Raw genomic sequence first — 20005 nt, 5'->3', positions numbered from 1 at the left:
CCTCCTCTCTGTCCCCACCCTTTCTTCCCACCAACTTTTCTAATCTCTGCCCACAGGAGTATGTCGATACTCCCTCATGTCAATACTCCCCCAGCCCTATGCTCCCCTTGTCAGAGTTTAAAAGACAGTTGAATACAGCTTAAGAATTGTTTTTCCTCAACAAAATACTTGCAAACACACACACACACACACACACACACACACACACACACACACACACACACACATTTAATGTACATACACACAGAGAAGTCGGATACAGGGGAGTATCAAGCTGCCCACCAGCCCATATAGACAATAAAATATTTTAAAACATTTATAGGTCATGAAAGGTAAATATTTATTGAAATGATTAATGATGTGGCCATACCAAAACCTGTTTTTGTTTGTTTTCCTTGGTCAGGGTATCAGTGGCAAGGCTGCAGGGGCTTTGTGTATGCTCACTGCTCATACTGACAGAGTGAACTGTGCTCGATGGATCCCAAGTAATGCTAACAGTGGTGAGTGATATAAGAAAATATCAGTGTATTGTTATCAACTATCATTTTATTCTTATTGTTTCTGTGAACAATGACATGTAAAATTATGCTTTTGTAATAAAGTATGTGATTATAAGCACTGACATGCGCAAACATAAATAAATCTACATCATCCCAAATAACAAATTTCTGTGTTGGCAAATCACTATTTCAATGTCTAAGATTATTAATTATTATTTAATGTAGTATTTTTACATTTATATCAGTGTTACTGTATGTATACAACAAGAAAAGTTCATGTCATCAATATAAATCCTCTGTAGTAATAACGAATACTGTGAATTTTAGTAATGCGATAAGCACTATTCTATCATTGTCAAAAACAAATTATTTTGTGTTTGTATATATATTGTTCTGATTCTTTTTCAGGTTCAAATGAAGAAAAGGAGCTGATATCTTGTTCAGTTGACAAAACAGCTATACTGTGGCACTATGACTGCCATAGTCAACAGGTATGCTTAGTTAAAACTAAGGCACATATATACACACAAATACAGACACCACCACCACTGCCACCTCCCCCTCCTCAACATACACACAGAGTTTAGAGTTATTGATAATCAGTTTCTGCGATATTAATTCCAAAGCATAGAACTTGTTTCTTATATCATGTCAATTGACACTAGCAGACAGTAACCAAAATTTATTGTGAAGAAGGTCTAATATATATATATGTGTGTGTGTGTGTGTGTGTCTAAACTAAGTAATACAGGAAGTTGAGTGCAACAGATTGATTCAGTTCATTATTTATTATTCAGTGAAGCATATATATATCAATCATTAATGTTATTGTTGGTGCTATTGTTGTCACATTACTTAAAATACCATTTTTGTGTTTTGTGAGTTGACCTTTTGAGGTTATGTTCAGAACTGAAGATGATCATGTAGACTGGCATCAGTGACAATGCACAAAAAGTGTCATATGACAAATAAACAGTTACATGTTTTTAACACTGGCAAATTATCAAAATGGTATGAGCAAGTGCACTGACGAGTATCATGCTGCTGAAAGAACAATGTAATGTTTGATATTTGTTATATACAGGAATACACTGTCTGTTCCTGTATATGTTTTCCTGTTGAAACGAGAGACACGAAATAATAGTAAAGGTAATTGATACTTATACCACTCTATCCAGAAAACCGCTCAGGGTCCTTTACAGAAAATATGTTATTCTGCATAACATTTGACATCAGTGTTACACACAGTACCAAAAACCATATATGTATATTGATACACATGTATTATATAGATTTACACAGTAGGTATACATAAAATTTAAATGAATATTATCTTTCCTATCTCTTTTTCCCCCCCACACAGTCCAGACAGACAGCTATTCTGAAAGGCCACACAAGTTCTGTCACGGTGGCATCAGGGTTATCTCTCAGCAGGGATTCAGAACCCACAGAGCAAACGCCAGAGACAGTGTTTGTCACTGCTTCTTCTGACTCTACTGTCAAAGTCTGGAAGAGAAATTACGGTTGTAGTGGTGAGTTAAAGATTTTTGTTGTTGTTGTTGTTGTTTGTTCTGGATATATATCCAGATATATTAAAGCACATACTCAACCCCCCCCCCCCACACACACACACACACACACACACAACATACAGCACACACATGCACACACACATGCAAGCAGTGTGCGCTCACACACACACACACACCACACACCCTCCCACACACACATTCACAGACACTCACACTCACACTCAATAAAGTTTTGGCTTCAGCTCATTCATATGACTGAAAACAGATATCCCAAAAAGGTGTATAACTTGCTCCTGTCTTTACAAAATCAATACTGTATTTAATGGGTGTGTAAAGTTTGTAATATCTTAAACATGGTTTGGGGAAGCACAGTGTGTCGGTAATATTAATCAATGTCTTCATTAGGGAATTCAAGAAAGGCTAATAGACTGCTGTGCTCAAAGTTGGCATGATTCACTGCAGTCCCATGATTTCTATCAGGTTTACTCTCAGTTCAAACATACCCTAACAATCAGCCCTATTTGTATCTTATTGAGATTGTTCAACAAGTAAAACATTTTCAAGATTTAGAGTTGGTATGCCACCCCTAAATTCACTTTAAAAAAAAATTTTTTTTTTTTTTACTTCATTATAAATCTAGCCTTGACAAATACAAATGGTGCCCTTTTTGCAAAAACATGCTGGAATTGGAACTTCACTTTTTGCTTATATGTCCTAAGTATACTGAAATAAGAAATGAATTTATTCAGCCAAAGTATTATCAAAATCCATCTATATTTAAATTCTGCTTACTTATGTCTAGTACTAATGAATCTGTTTTAGTTAAGCTGTCTAGTTTTGTTCACAAAGCATTGAATGTACAGATGCAAGCTTCAAAATGTAAACATTCCTTTGTATACAGCTCATGCCATCACTCATGTTATGAGCCAGAGGCCTGACATTAAAACATTTTTGACTTTGACTTTGATGCTCACACTCACTTTGAAGAAAATTCAGAAGTGATTTCAGGATGATATTATATGATAACTAAATTTGTTAAAGAAAAAATGAAATTGATGATGATGACTTTGAGGAAGGAAGTCAAATTAAGGAAGTTATTGTGATCAACAATTCAAATAAAATTGTTCTGATGAAGTTGTATCATACCATGTTGAATACTTCCATGCATACTCAGCAATAAATGTTATAATGATGGCTTATTTGGCTTTTCTGGTTATTTAAAAGTGCACCAGATTGTCAGAGGAAATTTAAAATTATGACCGACATATTTCTGTTAACTACCTTGAAAAATATGTATAATATGATATGTTATGCTATTTAGAAGTTTTGATTTAATGCAACATTCAGAGTCATGACTCTGTGTGTGTGTATGTGTGTGCGTGTGATGTAAATTTCCACTGCATTTCAGATGTGACAGAAGTGCAAACCTTGACCTTTGGCACCGGTTTTGCACTGGATCTTTCTCTGATACTGATTCCAGGATCACAAGGTGAGACTTATAGATGATGCATAATCTTTTATTTTCTGCATTTCTTCGTGTAAAGTTTGTAGATTTTATTTCAGTGCTGAAACAGAATAGAGCTTGGAAGTTATTGCGTCTGAAGGCCAGGAATATGAAGGGCAACAGCTGGCATTTAATTACACATACTAACCATGACCCTCTGGTCTGGTGCAGACTCTGCCAGTGTTCTGATTCCTGTCCTTTCAGTTAACAGGTACTTAAATGCAGGACAAATACTTTGAGTGAAGACTGAAAAGAGGATGAAGAACAAAAAGAGCCAAAATAGTGTAAAGCATCTATAGACATTTTGTTGAATGAATACAATATTTTGATAATACATCAAAAAGCAGTTGCATCGTACAATATACCATTGCACTGTGATTTCTGACTGCTTAGACATCTTGTTTTTTTTCTCATCTTTTTTTCTGTTATATATTATTTTGATAAAACTTGTTCCCTGTAGTTTTTCTGTACTACATAACAGATAAAGGATCATTATGAGTTGTGTTGGTGATCCTTTTACATTGTAGTTCTGTAGTACATTACTCTATATTCGTGAGATGTTTAAAGTGATGAGCAATGTTTGTGTTACAGTGCCCATGTTGGCTTGTGGAGCTGATGACCACAAGGTTCATCTGTTTGTCATGCAGCAGGAACAGGTGAGTGAGTGTGTGTTGGAGTTAGAGGGTGGGGGTTGCATATGGTTCCTTTTGTGTGTGTGTTGGTGTGTGTTTGTGAGATAATATGTGCATTTGCATGAACTTAAACATATTTGTGTGTGTTCCTGCACATGCACATTAGCACACATGTATGCATCCATATGTGCTTTGTCCTTTTTAATCTACATCCACTGCAAACAGTACACATGTGTATATGAAGGAAGAAGGGGGAAAATGTCTTTGTGCAGAAAGACATGCCTGATCACACACACACACACACACACACACACAGATGGATAAGAGACAATGACACTGACTCAGGTTTAGATTGTAAAGGCCTCTGGCTCATTTAAGATTGATAGGAGAGATAGTGAGAGACAGTTATCACAGGTTGTCATCAGCAATTTGAACCTGTATTTATGGCTTGGCCCATCAGTACGGTTGAAAAGGGGGAAAAAAAAAAAGTACTTTGTTTCAGTTTGTACAAGTAATGACACTGCTGGGCCATGAAGACTGGGTGAGAGGTGTTCATCTTACAGCAGATGGTAGGTCTTGTTTTTTTTTCATTCCTCCTTACCTTTTTTTGTTTTGTTTCTTTCCATTTAGAGACTGGTGGGAGTTTCTTTTTTCTTTGATTGTTTTGTTTTGTTTTGCTTGTGTTTTGTACAGAAGCATGATTTTGATATTATTGAATACTGTACTAACATGATTCAGTCTGATGAGAGCAATATCGTTTATACATATTTCTGCTTTATTGTATTTTATTTTTTTTATCAAATACAAAATGTCTGCTTGTTTCTTCTTTTGTATGTGTATGTGTCTTTAAATTTTTTTTTTAACTATTACTTACATCTCTTTCTGTGTCATAGTTCAGGAACATTTGTTTTGTGTTAATGTTTTAATACCAGTTGCAACTCAAAATATCTGTGGCTCAGCACTGATGTGCATTATGTTGGAAGAAAAGCAGAACTGTCTTACAGTCAACTGTGCAAGGGAAGTAACTGTGTTTCTCTTTTCCTTTTTTTTTTTCAATGGTGGTACCTGTAGCATTTGTATAATAATGTATGACTGACATGGAATGTGTGCATGCTTAACCCACTGAACCCTAGGCAGTTCACAGCTTCAGCAGGCTTCCCTGTCATATTGATATGGCAAAAAAGCAGAAAATATATTGAAATAACAGTTTTTTCCTCAAAATTGATGTGTTTGGACACAGCCAGAAATAAAAATAAGTTAGTTCTCTTTCCTTGTGTTTTATACATACGCAGGAAGGTGGAAACCATTTTAATGAAACAAATTTCAAAGACAGAGCATTGAATGAGTTAAGTGTATAGACTTGTTTCTCATTCTCCTCTGCATCTGTGTAGAGTGTTAACATTTCGATTGGTGCGCAAACCATTAACATTTGTGGACATGTATGCATGCACATAGTTTCGGTATATCTCAGCCAGCATGTGTAAAGTGATATAGCACCCCTTTGGGTGATTAAGCCTTACATGGATCCAGGCAAAGGCATAGGATAGGGGACCAGAGAGGTCTCTTGTTGATGACCTGTAGGCTGTACCCCAACCTTGATTTATATGGATGCTTATATAGCACCTATCCCCAGTCAATGACCAGCCTCTAAGAACCTTGCAAACATGGAGTCATTTGCACAGCAGATTGTCTACCTGGGTAGAGCTGAATGAGAGCTGCCTTAAGGCATTCATTATTCGTTTACTATATCATTTTAATCAGACCTTGCCTTGCACAAACACACGCATGCGCACACACATACACGCACACACACACATTAGAGTGGATTTGACTACAAAATTTTGCCAGGGATAACACTCTTGTTGCCATGGGTTCTTTTACATGCACTATGTGCATGCTACACACAAGACCTCAGTATATTTATTGTCTCATCCAAATGACTAGCATCCAGACCACCACTCAAGGTCTAGTGGAGGGGGGGAGTGAAAATCCTGGACTGTGTATGGGACCTGAACCTGAGGACACTGACTTTCTAGTTAGTTGCATGACCACTAGGCCACCACTGTGTGCAAACCATTCACATGAGCAGACATGTGTATGTGCGCACTATTAGGATATACCAGCCAATGTGTGATGACACTCGTGGACGTACATGTACATAGGCAGACATGTATATGTGCGCATTGCTTGGATATACTAGCCAGTGTGTGACGACACTCGTGGACCTACATGTACATGTATATGTGCGCATTGCTTGGATATATCAGCCAGTGTGTGGTGACACGTGAATGTGCATGTGTGTGCAGACAGTGGGGATGTCCTGCTGGCCAGCTGTGGGCAGGACAGTTTGATACGACTCTGGCGCCTGTCCAAACGATCCACAGACACTGGCGCTGCTGTCATCGCCATCAGTGACCTTCCGCCTGAAGAAGACATCAAGATGAAGGAAAAGACTTTTTCTTACCTTTCTGCTGGTGAGTTTGTCAGTGGGTTTTTTTGTTGTTGTTGTTTTGTGTAGGGGGTATCATTTGCGTGAGTGAAGAATGTAGTGTGTGTGCAGATGAATGTGTGTGTGTGTGTGAGTTAAGAATGTGTGTGTGTATGTGTGTGTGTGTTTGTATTTCATGTCTTGTACTTTGTAGTTTTTCTTTCTTAGTGTGTACTTTGTAGTTTTTCATTCTGCTGGTCTACCATGATTTTTTATAATTGCTTTTTTAATAAATGACCAGTATTGAATTTAAAGGGGTTAAAAACAAACCTGTCATTGTGGGAAGGACTGAAGAAATCTGTTTACTTATTAAGATGACTTCCTAGTACTGAGAATGGTTCTAGAAAGGAGGGAATGATCACCGATACTGATATTTGTAACATCTTCAACAAACACACATTTCCAAGATCATGAACACAATTTTTAATAATTTTCAACATCTGATTGCAATGTTTTTCACATCTGCTGGTTTTTAAGATGGGTGTCTGTGGGTTAAGCACCTCAAAAGAACTTTTGAATGAGCAAAGTGTTAACACCAGCAGGCACAATTCATTATCTTGCAAGGTAGACAAGAGTTACTACTACTAAACATGCATGCTGTTCTGTTTGTGTGTGTGTGTGTGTGTGTTGCATTGCATTGCATTATGTGGAATTTTATTGACTGTATTGTAATGTATTGTACCTTATCGAATATTGTAATTTGTATTGTATTACTCTTTGTCACAAGAGATTTCTCTGTGTGAAATTTGGCCTACTCTCCCTGGGGAGAGGACGTCACCATTGTGCAGTGCCACCCATACATTTTTTCTTTATCTGCCCGTAAGTGTATTTGTTTTACTACTATGTGTGTGTGTGTGTGTGTGTGTGTGTGTGTGTGTGTGTGTGCAGAAGGGGAAAAACAGTATTTTGCAGTCATGTTGGAGTCAGTGCTCAGCGGCCACGAGGGATGGGTCTACAGTGTTCGCTGGCAGCCACCTCTGAGAAATGGTCAGCTTGCCTTGCCATGTTTCTAACTTCTTTTTGTTTCGTGCTTCATATGTTTCCACTGTTAATGCTCTCCCCCATTTTGGTTTGCAGTTTTTTGTTGTTGTTTTTAAGGGAAAAAGTAATAACTTATATATGTGTATTCACAGATTTATCCCTCTTGTACACATGCAAACATGTCCAAAAAATGATGACTTACTTTATATATGCATTAATAGATATATCATCCTTTTTACACTTGCAAACACAACCTGACATTGACTATAAAACTGTATGTTGATGAAATCCATCAAGATAAATATTCATGAATTGTTCACATATTAAAATTTGTGCATGAAATTATGAGCACATCCTTACACATGTGCACACACAATATGCTTGCACACACAAACACTTGCTTTCACATTTGCACACATGCAAGCATGCACACACACACACACACACACACACACACAACACACACAACACATACACACACACACACACACACAACACACGCACAGAGGTATGCACGCACAACTTAGACACTCACAGTTTCAGTTTCAAGGAGCTGTAAAAGCATGCAGACTGATCCATATATGCAACACCATACCTGCTTTAAAACAAAAACCAAAAAATACTGCATATGCTTGATCTATACATAAACCCAACACACTGGTCAGGCCTTGAGAGCCTACCACACACACACAGACACACACACACACACACACACACACATTCCTTCACATTCTGTAGATGACTCACACATGACATGCTCACAATACACTGTGTGCAGACAAAGGAGAGGGGAGACAGCCCCTGTGTTTGCTTAAGTCAGCTTGGACACACACACTCACACACACACACAAACGCACACATCCACCCAGACACACACACACACATCCCTTCACAACCTCAAAATGGCTCACACATGACATGCTCACAATACAGTGTGTGCAGACAAAGGAAAGGGGAGACAGCCCCTGTGTTTGCTGTCAGCCAGCATGGACAAGACCATGATCATCTGGAGTCCTGACGACAGCGATGGGGTGTGGGTGGAACAGGTAGGACTCAAACTGTTTTTCTCCAGTGTTTTGCAGAACCCTGAATTAATTAGTACCAACTTAAACACTCCTGATTATATGTTTTTAATTATCATTACCAAAAGAGGGCGCTAGTCAGGGATGCAAAGGGGAGGTAACCTACTTCGGGAGGTTATCAGCTGTAGCTACTTTCGTTTTCTCTGCATAGGGGGATAGTAGTTTGCACAGGACAGAAATCAGACCCCTGCCGGAGTCTGCACTGGTGGGTCACGGTAAGTGTGTTACTTAAACGTAATTTTAGGAAGAAAATTTCCTTTACAACCACCCAGTGGACAGGTATGTGGGAGTGATAATTTCACTTAAAACATCTTTTGCATAAATCCATCTGGGTGTTCGTATGGTATTCATCACTTCATTCTTTTCACACACATTATTATGATAATAAATACAAATAGGGCACATGAACCATTACAATATGAATGATAACAATAAGTGTATGAAAACTCTGACATGACTTCACAAGCAGCTCACATGAACCGTCACAATATGAATAATAGTAATAAGTGTATGATAACTGACTTTCCTTCACAAGTAGCTCACATGAAGCATTACAATATGAATGATAACAGTAAGTGTCTGGTAACTCTAACATTCCTCCACAAGAAGCTCACATGAACCGTTTCAACATGAGTGATAACAGTAAGTGTATGATAACTCTGACTTGCCTCCACAAGTAGCTCACATGAACCGTCACAATATGCATCGTAATGATAAGTGTATATGATAGCTGTGACATTCCTCCACAAGTAGCTCACATGAACCGTCACAATATGCATCGTAATGATAAGTGTATATGATAGCTGTGACATTCCTCCATGTGATAAGTGGTAACTCTGACATTCCTCCACAAGAAGCTCACATGAACTATCTCAGTATGAATGATAATAATAAGTGTATGATAACTCTGACATTCCTCCACAAATAGCTCACATAAACTGTTACCGTAAGAATGATAACAATAAGTGTATGATAACTCTGACATTCCTCCACAAGTAGCTCACATAAACCGTTACCGTAAGAATGATAACAATAAGTGTATGGTAACTGACATTCCTCCACAAGTAGCTCACATGAACCGTCACAATATGACTGTGTTTTGTGCAGGTTCGTGTGGGTGAGGTGGGTGGCAACACACTGGGTCTGTTCGGAGGTCTGTTCAGTCCTCAGGGTGACTCCATTCTGGCTCATGGATATCACGGTGCTCTGCATCAATGGATCCACAACAAGGTACAACTGCATTGTCAAACATGACATTTCCATTCATTTTGTTTTGTATGATGATTGTACTTTCGCCAGTTCAGTTTCTAGTGTCAGTGGATTATGTCCAATATATGGGTGGATGTTCCAGTGACCTAAGCTGCTCTGTGTGTGTGTGGTGTGTTTGCACAAAGAAAATAAAAGGTGGACGAAATAAATGTGGATCCATAAAATACAGATATGGAAATGAGTGCCTTCATTATGTAGAAACTGCTCGTAAAGGAATGTTTTAAGAAGACATTTCTTCAAAAATATGTGAGTGAGGGGATAGGGACAGACTGAATGAATGTAAAAGGTAGTGAATTCCAGGTTTGTACATCCGAGGAACTGAAAGCTCCCCCAAATGCAGTATACGTAATGGTCATATTTTGCTGCTGTATTTTCCTCGGATACCCAGGACACAGGAATGTGGGAGCCAGCTGTGACAGGTGGCGGTCATTTCGGCAGTGTGGTGGACGTGGACTGGGACAGAGGGGGAGGCAACTTTGTGCTGTCGGCCAGTGTGGACCAGACCACCCGCCTCCATGCTCCCTGGGTGAAGGATGGGGAATATGTGAGTCTGCCACTTTGTGTTGTGCTGTGTTGTGTTATATCGTGTTGTGTTGTATTGTGTTTTGTTGTATTTTGTTGTGCTGCAGTGTGTTGTATTCACTTATGTTGTATTGTGTCATATTGTGTTGTATTGACTTGTGTTGTCCTGTTTTTTTGTTTTTTTGTGTTGTATTGACTTCTGTTGTACAGTGTTGTATTGTATTGTGTTGTGTTGACTTTTGTTGTCATGTGTTGTATTGTGTTGTGTTATGTTGTATTGACTTGTGCTGTATGGTATTGTGTTGTGTTGTGCTGTATTGTGTTGTATAGTGTTGTATTGTATTGTGTTGTGTTATATTGACTTGTGTTGTCTTGTACTGTATTGTGTTGTGTTTTAAACACACAGAAATCATAATAAACGCCAACTCATTCTAGCTGTGTGATGGTCATGGAACAGGTGGGATGGTACGAGATAGCCCGGCCACAGGTGCACGGCTACGACATGCAGTGCCTGACCATGATTGACCGCTTCACGTTTGCGTCAGCTGGTGACGAGAAGGTGACCCGCGCCTTCCGTGCCCCTCGCAACTTCATCGAAAACCTCTCCACCATCTGTGGGCTGGACCTGAAAACTGTGATAAATGAAGAGGTAGAAATCGTTGAATTGCTTTGGGGCTGTAGACTGCTATGAGAAGCTGTGTGGTCCTTTGTAGTAGTCTTTGGTTTGATGTCTTTCCACTTTAAGGGATGTTACTATTGTTTCACAGGAAAAAAAAAATGTGGGGAGTGGTTGGAAAGATGAGTGAGTCAGGAGATAGAGACGGTGGAGTTGTTGAGGAATGTATGCTTGTAATCCTGCATGTGTGTGTGTGTGTGTGTGCATGCGAGAGACAGAGAGAGAGATAGTGAGAGAATGTGTGTATGTGTGTGTGTGTTTGTTTGTGTACCAGTGTGTTGTCGCTGTTGTTCATGCTCAAGAACTCCATGCATATAGACTTTTATTTGAAAAATAAATGTTGTTCCATGCAGAAGCATGTTTAACTAAGGTAAGAAGTAATGAATTGTTGTGATTGTCATTATTTTTCTCATTCTAGAAATATTTGTGCATGCATGTTTGCGTATTATTTTGAAAGTGACACTCCAAAGAAGACAACCAGCTGGAGAAAGCTTGTGTTGAGAAAATTGAAAACTAGAAGACCGCATTCTCAACGTCATATTGTCTAGCTGTTGGTTCCAGGAAGTGAACTCGCTACCAGAGGGAGCCAGTGTTCCATCTCTGGGTTTGTCGAACAAGGCAGTTTACGACAGTTCCCAGCGTTCCATGGATGATGATCGACTGATTCCCTCCCCTGGCAATGATCAGCTCAATGCTTACTTCAGTCCCTTGAATCTCAGAGGTTAGGAAACTGGCTCTTTTGTTGCTTGACTTTCTTGTGTGTGTGTGTGTGTTTGTGTGATTGTTCATTTTATTCTCTCTGCCTCTCTTTGTCTTTCTGTTTATCAAAAAAAAAAAAAAAAAAAAAAAAAGCAAGAATAACTGTATCATTTTTAATAATGAACAAATACAAATTCAGATTTTTATCACTCAGTTTAAATTTTAGATTTCAAGGATTAAGATGCTGCTGCTGTGGAGATCCTTGAAGGTTTGGCACTGTGTGTCAAGGCAGTGTTCTGTGCTTCCTTGAGTAGCCTCTCTCTTCCTGCTGATAGTTATTTTCTTTCTGGTATGATAATTACACCTTGTTCAGTAGATTCTGACATGAAACACAGGATAAGTTAGTGAACTCCATTGACAGGCACAGACTGTGAATGCTGTGTTTAGTGCAGACATGCCTATCATTTCAGAGTAACTGTATTCCTCACAGAAAAAAGGAAAAAATCAGCTACCATAACAGAGAATTACTGCTGCAGATTGTATGTCCTGGGAAACGAAAAAGAAAAAGAAAAGAGAAAACCGTAGTTTGTGCATTCACTGCAAGTGCAAATTCAGTCATGGTAGCCATGTCTGAAAATCTGGGGGAGGTGATATCACATTGAGTTGAAAAAAGGATTGTGGTGTGTTCCTAGAAATTCTTGAAATGTTCAGTTTGCTCATGGATGTTTGCATCATCTATTTGTGAACTTAAGATTTTGGAGTAAGCATATATAATTATGTTTGTGATGTGTGCTGTGTGTGTGTGCATGTGATGTGTGTGTGTGGTGTGTGCTGTGTGTGTGTGTAGCTCCACCCAGTGAGGAGAACCTGGTGCAGAACACACTTTGGCCAGAAGTGCACAAGCTGTATGGTCACGGCTATGAGGTCTTCGCTCTGGCCTGCAACCCTGCCGGCACTCTGTTGGCTTCCTCCTGCACAGTACTGCACTTCTGTTATTTGTATTTTGTATTTGTATTTCTTTTTATCACAACAGATTTCTCTGTGTGAAATTCCAGCTGCTCTCCCCAGGGAGAGCGCGTCGCTACACTACAGCGCCACCCACATTTTTTGTATTTTTTCCTGTGTGCAGTTTTATTTGTTTTTCTTGTCGAAGTGTATTTTTCTATAGAATTTTGCCAGGAACAATCCTTTGGTTGCCGTGGGTTCTTTTATGTGCACTAAGTGCATGCTGCACACAGGACCTCTGTTTATCATCTCATCCGAATGACTAGCATCCAGACAACCACTCAAGATCTAGTAGAGGGGGAGAAAATAATGGTGGCTGAGCTGTGACTCAAACCACCGCGCTCAGATTCTCTCGCTTCCTAGGCGGACGCATTACCTCTATTATTGTTATAGGGATCGGTACTGCACTTCTGTTATTATGGTTATCATTATTATTATTGTTTTTTTGTTGTTTTTTTAAATTGATAGACAGAGTGGGGCCTAGTAGTAGCACATTTGCCCAGGAAGTGAGAGAATCTGAATGCGTGGGATCGAATCCCACACCCACTTGTATTTTCTACCCCTCCTCTAGACTTTGAGTTGTGGCCTGGACGCTAGTCACTGGGATGAGACAGTAAGCCAAGGTCCCACATGTCGCATGCACTTGGTGCATGTAAAAGAATCCACAGTATCCCTGGCAAAATTTTGTAGAAAAATCCATTTTGATAGGTAAGCAAAAACACTGGCAGGCAGAAAAAAAAAAAGCTGCCATGATGTAGGGACGTACAAACTCTCCTTGGGGAGAACAGACCAAATTTCAACCATAGAAATCTGTTGTGACAAAAGAAAATTCTATTGAATACAATTATTGATACTTATATATTGCCTGTCTTCAGTCATACACCCAACTGTAAGCACTTTACAAACACAGTAATTTGCACATAAGGCTGCTTACCTGGGTAGAGCCAACTGAGAACTGACCTTTAGACACTGATCATCACATCCCTGTATCATTCAGCCAGGCTTCAGTCACACGCATACACACACATGCACATTTGAGTTGATTTTACCATGAAATGTTGTTGGACAACTCTCTTGTTGCTGTAGGGTTGGGGTTTTTTATGTGCGTTGAGAGCATGCTGCACACAGAACCTTGGTTTATCGTCTTGTTTGTATGGCTGTTGACCAGACCACCACTTAAGGTCTAGTGGAGGGGGAGAAAACTTGTAGTGAGTGTGGGCCTGTGGTCAGAATGAAGGAAAATAGAAAGTCTTGGGGAGGTGAAAACAATATACAAACAGGTGGAAGATGAAGCTCGACACACTCACGTAAACACACAAATATACATGTGCTAGCACATATGCACACATGATCATATACACACACATTCAGACACACAAAATCATGCGTGCATACACACACACACGCACACACACATACAAACACACAAACATGCACGTGCACACACACACGCATGCATGCATCATTTAGCATGCACCAACTGTATGCTGGTACACACCCTTGCACCTACACATCTTCACAAACACACGCACAACCACCCCATTCAAACCAGACCCTTTATTTATACACTTCGCATGTTTCCTGTGTTTATTTCAAAAAAGACGTCTGTGTGGGTAAGTTTGTTTATGAAATATGTTTTCAAATGAATATCACAACACACACTGCATAACATTTGATGTTTTCTTTTGTATGTGATTGTTTATATATATATACATACATACATACATATATATATATGTATATGTATGTATATGTATGTATATGTATGTATATATATATATATATATATATATATATATATATAATTAAAAGAAAAACACAGCAAGAAATAAGAGAAGAACAAAGCAGACACAGTGGATTTTAATAAAACATTGAAACTTGTGTGACGAATCCCAATCTTCGTCAACAGGCAAAGAAAGCTGAACATGCCAGCGTCATGCTGTGGGACACCAAAACTTGGCAGAGAGTGGCTTCCCTTGAGGGCAGTTCTCTGACAGTGGTGCAGATGGCGTTCTCTCCCTCTGGTCGTTTCCTTTTGGCTGTGTCTCGGGATCGCACCTGGTCCCTCTACAGCTGTCAAGGTAAAGTCGCCATGGGTTACACACGCTGTGTGTTGTGTGTCAAGGTGAAGATGTCGTAAAGTTACGTGTGTTGTTTGTTGTGTGTCAAGATATAGATGTCGTGAAGTTACACACATTGTGTTGTGTGTTAAGGTAAAGGTGTTACGGTTTACATGTGTTGTGTGTCAAGGTAAAGGTGTTATGGGTTACATGAGTAGTGTGTCAAGATAAATGTTCTGTGCATTTACATGTGTTTTGTGTCATGGTGAAGGTTCCATGGGTGACATGTGTTGTGTGTCAAGACAATGGTGCTATGGAGTTACATGTATTGTGTGTTGTGTGTCAAGGTGACAGTGCCATACATTACGCGTGTTGTGTGTTGCTGGGTGATGGGCTGTGTGTGTACTTCTGTTTATGTGTTTGTTTCAAATGCTAGTGTGTGCTTGTTCACATGAAGTTTCAAATGCTAGTGTGTGCTTGTTCACATGAAGTACAAAGTACATAATTATGTGCATGTGTACTTGTGTGTCTTTTGGTCCATCTACATTCATGATGTGTTCTCAGAAAATTTATGTTTTTGAAACATCTTACAGTTTTTTCACACACATGTGGACACTGACATGTACACATGTGAACACACTCACACATACATGCATACCTGCACATCCACTCAAACACACACACACACTCACTCACTCACTCACTGTGTGTGTGTCTCTCTGTCTCTGTCTCTGTCTGTCTGTCTGTCTCTGTCTGTCTGTCTGTCTCTCTCTCTCTCTCTCTCTCTCTCTCTCTCTCTCTCAGTACATGAAGATGTGTATTTCTTGTGTTTTATATGAACCCAAAATAAACAGATTTTTGACACACCAAGAATGATTTTAATTCCTTATCCATGAAATGAATACAAAATGATATTTATCATTTGCAGTGGCACTCATATGCATGAGACACAACATTATTGGTGCACTGTTACATGCAGAAGGCTCAAGCATGAACACATAAAGAAGTCCATGATCATGACGGCTGCCTGTTGTGTCCCCCAGGTGGTAAATATTCCCGGGTGAGTTTTGTGGACAAGAAGACGTCCATCCATTCCAGAATCATCTGGGCCTGTGCCTGGAGTCCTGATGAGGAGTTCTTCTTCACTGCGTCCAGAGACAAAAAGGTGGGGTTGTGCTGGGTTCTTGTTGTTGGTTTGTTGTTGTTTTTTGTTGTTTTTTTCTTCTCCATTTTACCCAGCATGAGTGATGATGATGGATGGGTTTTTTCAATATATGTTGTTGTTGTTTTTTATAATGTATAGCTATATATATTTTGTTGTTGTTGATGATATTGAAATCATACGTGATTTTGTTGTTGTTGTTGTTCTCCATGTAAGGTATAATACAGGATTCTTAATGTGGGAAACAGACGCTGACTGTGCAAACACACGCTATTGCTTTCTGCTCATACACACACAAACACTCACGCATGTGCGCCCTCTTAATGTTTGGTTACCTATGTAAATGACAGACACTTGCACACAAATACACACTCTTGCTTACTCACAAATTGTGCACCCTCTTTATATGTGATATTGCTATCAAACATGTGTTACCAAAATGACATCTGTGTGGTATTGTTAAGGATTGCTCAGGCAGTGCATTCTGTTATGTTGCATTAATAGTTGTGCTGTATAGACTGTATTACTGATATGTAAAGTAGTGTGTACTTGGGCACTGAAGAGGATAATACAACAAGCACAATAGAATGCACTGCCTCAGCAGTCTTATCACAGGTACTGTAGACCTCCTTTTAAGTACCCACCCCTACTTTGCACTAACTTCACCCTGAGGTTGGGGGTGTAGGCATTTGCTGTGTACATTAGCCTTTGCGGGAGTCCCTTCCCTTATTTAGTTTCACGGCACAGTACTGGCTTTGCTGGGACTGAGAACAGAGCGGCGACTGAAACATGACACTGCATCATGAAGTCCCGTAATGCTCTTCTTTAGATTTTCATTGACACATCAACATCTCTTGATTCTTTATCTCCAGATTCAAATCTGCATTGCTTTCAAAAGAGCATGATTACATATAGCAAACTAAATTATCATTCATTCATGATAGTTTTCTTAATGTTTTTTTTGTATTATTCCCTGTGCACAGTTTTTAACCCAAAATGGGAGTTGGATGTTCTCTAGATTGTGTGTGTGTGTGTGTAAATAAATCACGTAATACGTAGTCTTTGAAATGTTTTATGCATTTCATTATTTTTCTTCCATTTTTAAGTAACTGCGTGTCTGTGTATGTCTTCAGTGTTTATTGTAAAATACTTTAAGTTCCCTCTTATGGAGGAAAGCACTCAACAAGCATCCATTTAGTAGTGGTAGTAGTAGTATAGTGAGCGACAGTATACAACAAGTCACTGTGTGGTGCAGGTGTTTGCATGGAACCTGAACGATGTGCTGCACAGCCAGCCACCAAAGCCTGTGTCCAGTGTGGAGATGGAGGATTCTGTAACTGCCATCGATGTGGCGTCATCACTGCTGGACAGTGGCAGGTGAGGTTTCTCTGTGTATGTGGGTGTTTTTTGGGTTTTTTCCTGTTTCATAGTTTTCTTTAGGAGTAGGATTCTATTGTTGTTGTTGTTGTTTAATAGTTTTCTTTAGGAACAGGATTTTGTTGTTGTTGCTGTTTCATGTTTTATAGTTTTCTTTATGAATAGGATTCTGTTGTTGTTGTTGTTTCATGTTTTATAGTTTTTTAGGAACAGGAGTCTGTGTGGTTTGGTTTTTCATGTTTCTAATTGATTGAGTTAATCATCGGTATTAATGAAGTATGTATATTCTTTTATTATACATGGAACAAGTTTCAGTATCAGTATTAAACTGGAAGCATGAAGCATGTATCTAAACAATTGTCTAAACTGAACAAGTTAATGTGGTCAGGTACTTGTTGGCAATGGGACTGGACAGAGGGGACGTCACTGTTCACACATGGAGCAAACATCAGCCAGCTGGGGACTCACAGTCCTGGACTAACGTTGCTTTGGATGCGAGGTGAGAGGCAACTATTTTTATACATGTGTGCGCTATTTTCTGTGAAAGTGTGACATGATAGATCTGTGTGCTGGTGACAGAGAGGGCTTTTTTCCTCTCATACCAGCAGTTGTACGTTTGAAATTTACAGTTTTCCAGTTTCTCCTGAAGGTGTCACTGCATACACACTACACCAGATCTGCTGGGCAGATACTTGACCAGCTTTATAACCAAACACACTTGTCAGGCCTTGAGTGCCTGCAGATATATAAAAAAAAATTACACCTATCACAATGGATTTCCTCTTCAGAATGTTGCCAGATGACAACACTTATGTTGCATGCTACTTGTTGCCACGAGTTCTTTTCAGTGCGCCTAGTGCATGCTACACTCGGGACCTCGACTTACTGTGTCCTCCAAATAACTAGATGCTCAAGTTTGATTTTCCAGTCAAACTTGAGAGAGAGAAGGAGACCATGATTCGAACCCAGACCTTCATGGACACTATATTGGTAGATTAGCATCTTAATCTTTCTGCCACCTTCCTCCTTGGTAACACAGTTGGTTATAGCTTCAGTACCAAAGTTGTTTCTTACATGCTGTTAAAAGCCAGCTTATATTATCACCAAAGGAATGCTATGTAAGCACAGGCCTAAGCCTAAGGGTTTATGCCACCTGTATTAACAATATCTGTTGGAATAAAAGTTGACACAGTTCAGGCAGATAGAATGCTATCAGATCTGTAGAGATGAAGAAGAAAAGATGATGGTATCATAGTCGTTACAGCTGGAGGTGATGTGTGTTGTTTCAGTCATTGCCATCAGCAGACAGTGAAGCGAGTGAAGTTCAGACCAGTGCCGGGGCTGGCAGGTCACCAGCAGACTGACAAGGAGGCCGCCCAGTGGCAACAGCTTGTGTCCTGTGCTGCTGACCACTGCGTCAAAGTCCACAACATTCACCTGGGTAGTGCAGTATAACAGTGGATGGCTTCCCCAGTGTGTCCTTTTCTCTTTTTTTTTTTGCCCATGATTTCCATGTGTGCACGGATCAACTGTTGGAGGTTTTTTTTGTTGTTTTTTTTACTTGCGACATAAATTTAGCTAAAAAATGAGAAAGAAAAATGCAAAACAAAACAACATTGCAACAGATCTATATCTGCTCAATGCAGCAGCCAATATGTGTGCGCATTACTTCACAGCTGATCAGACGGTGCAAGACCTGTATTCACAAAAATGTGTGTGAGAGAGAAAGAGAGTGAGAGAAAGACCTTCCAGCATCCATCTCCCACAAAGCACCCAGTCCTTGGCCCAGCAATAATGGGAATTGTACAAAGGAGTGCTTGAAGTGAAGAGCGGAAATACCAATCCAACAGTTTCAACACATGCTGATGTATGTAAGTGCATGTGTGCCCACTAGTCCATGTCACCAGCAGTGTACAACAGTGAACAATTTCTAGCGTGTGGATATCTGATACTTCTTCATGGAAACATTTTCACGTGTACATGGTTCAGAAAATGCTGTGAATCCTGGTGATGAAGAATTCAGCAGCTTGCACCAGTGATTGACTCAAAGCTTGACCAGCATGTTGGGTTTTGTTTTTGCAAAGGTCAGGCATGTTTCTTTTTTCTTTTTTTTTTCTTCTTTTTTTTGTCAAAGCAGATGGGGTGTAATGTAAATGGATCAGTCCATAGGCTTTGACTTCTTTTTTTAAACTAAGGCTTACATTCACTCTACAAAGTTCAGTTGGGTTTCTGTTTACTCTGGAAAACTCAATGTCAAGAATTGGATAACAAAGCTGAAGGCTGGTAACTGGACAAAACCTGCTCCTTTTTTTTATTTTAAGATAGTTTTGTGAGGATGCTGAACGAATCATGGATGTCACTTTTGTGAAGAATTAAAAATAATTATGTGCAACTGATGGGCTCAAGTGTTTTTGTAATGTTCTCCCTTGTAACAAATACTCAGATATATTCACTGGATAATACAAACTGGTACAATAAAAGTCAGTTTGTACAGAATAAGATGACCACAGTTTTTT

At 39.4% G+C, this 20005-nt stretch overlaps 1 protein-coding gene across 2 annotated transcripts in view; it reads left to right on the top strand.

The window, feature by feature from the left end:
- LOC143293588 (elongator complex protein 2-like) overlaps window positions 1-19910 on the top strand; it is a 20577-nt gene extending 667 nt beyond the window's left edge. Inside the window, exons 2-20 of one of the 2 annotated variants that reach the window (XM_076604652.1) lie at window positions 404-500; window positions 909-991; window positions 1864-2032; window positions 3441-3521; window positions 4128-4192; window positions 4671-4737; window positions 6475-6642; window positions 7545-7643; window positions 8580-8683; window positions 9827-9949; window positions 10377-10532; window positions 10968-11159; window positions 11748-11907; window positions 12733-12863; window positions 14800-14971; window positions 15994-16115; window positions 17368-17489; window positions 17878-17988; window positions 18779-19910. In XM_076604652.1, coding sequence (XP_076460767.1) covers window positions 404-500; window positions 909-991; window positions 1864-2032; window positions 3441-3521; window positions 4128-4192; window positions 4671-4737; window positions 6475-6642; window positions 7545-7643; window positions 8580-8683; window positions 9827-9949; window positions 10377-10532; window positions 10968-11159; window positions 11748-11907; window positions 12733-12863; window positions 14800-14971; window positions 15994-16115; window positions 17368-17489; window positions 17878-17988; window positions 18779-18944 — 2388 coding nt within the window. In that variant the 3' untranslated portion in view covers window positions 18945-19910. Of the gene's footprint in view, window positions 1-403; window positions 501-908; window positions 992-1863; window positions 2033-3440; window positions 3522-4127; window positions 4193-4670; window positions 4738-6474; window positions 6643-7544; window positions 7644-8570; window positions 8684-9826; window positions 9950-10376; window positions 10533-10967; window positions 11160-11747; window positions 11908-12732; window positions 12864-14799; window positions 14972-15993; window positions 16116-17367; window positions 17490-17877; window positions 17989-18778 lie in introns of both variants that reach the window. The other variant, XM_076604651.1, reaches the window with a different exon arrangement.
- The last annotated feature ends 95 nt before the right edge of the window (window positions 19911-20005 follow it).

Source organism: Babylonia areolata, chromosome 19, assembly GCF_041734735.1.
Source record: "Babylonia areolata isolate BAREFJ2019XMU chromosome 19, ASM4173473v1, whole genome shotgun sequence".
NCBI classification, from domain to species: Eukaryota; Metazoa; Mollusca; class Gastropoda; order Neogastropoda; family Buccinidae; genus Babylonia; species Babylonia areolata.
The sequence above is the reverse complement of the archived record's forward strand: the minus strand, read 5'-3'. Positions and strand labels throughout refer to the sequence as shown.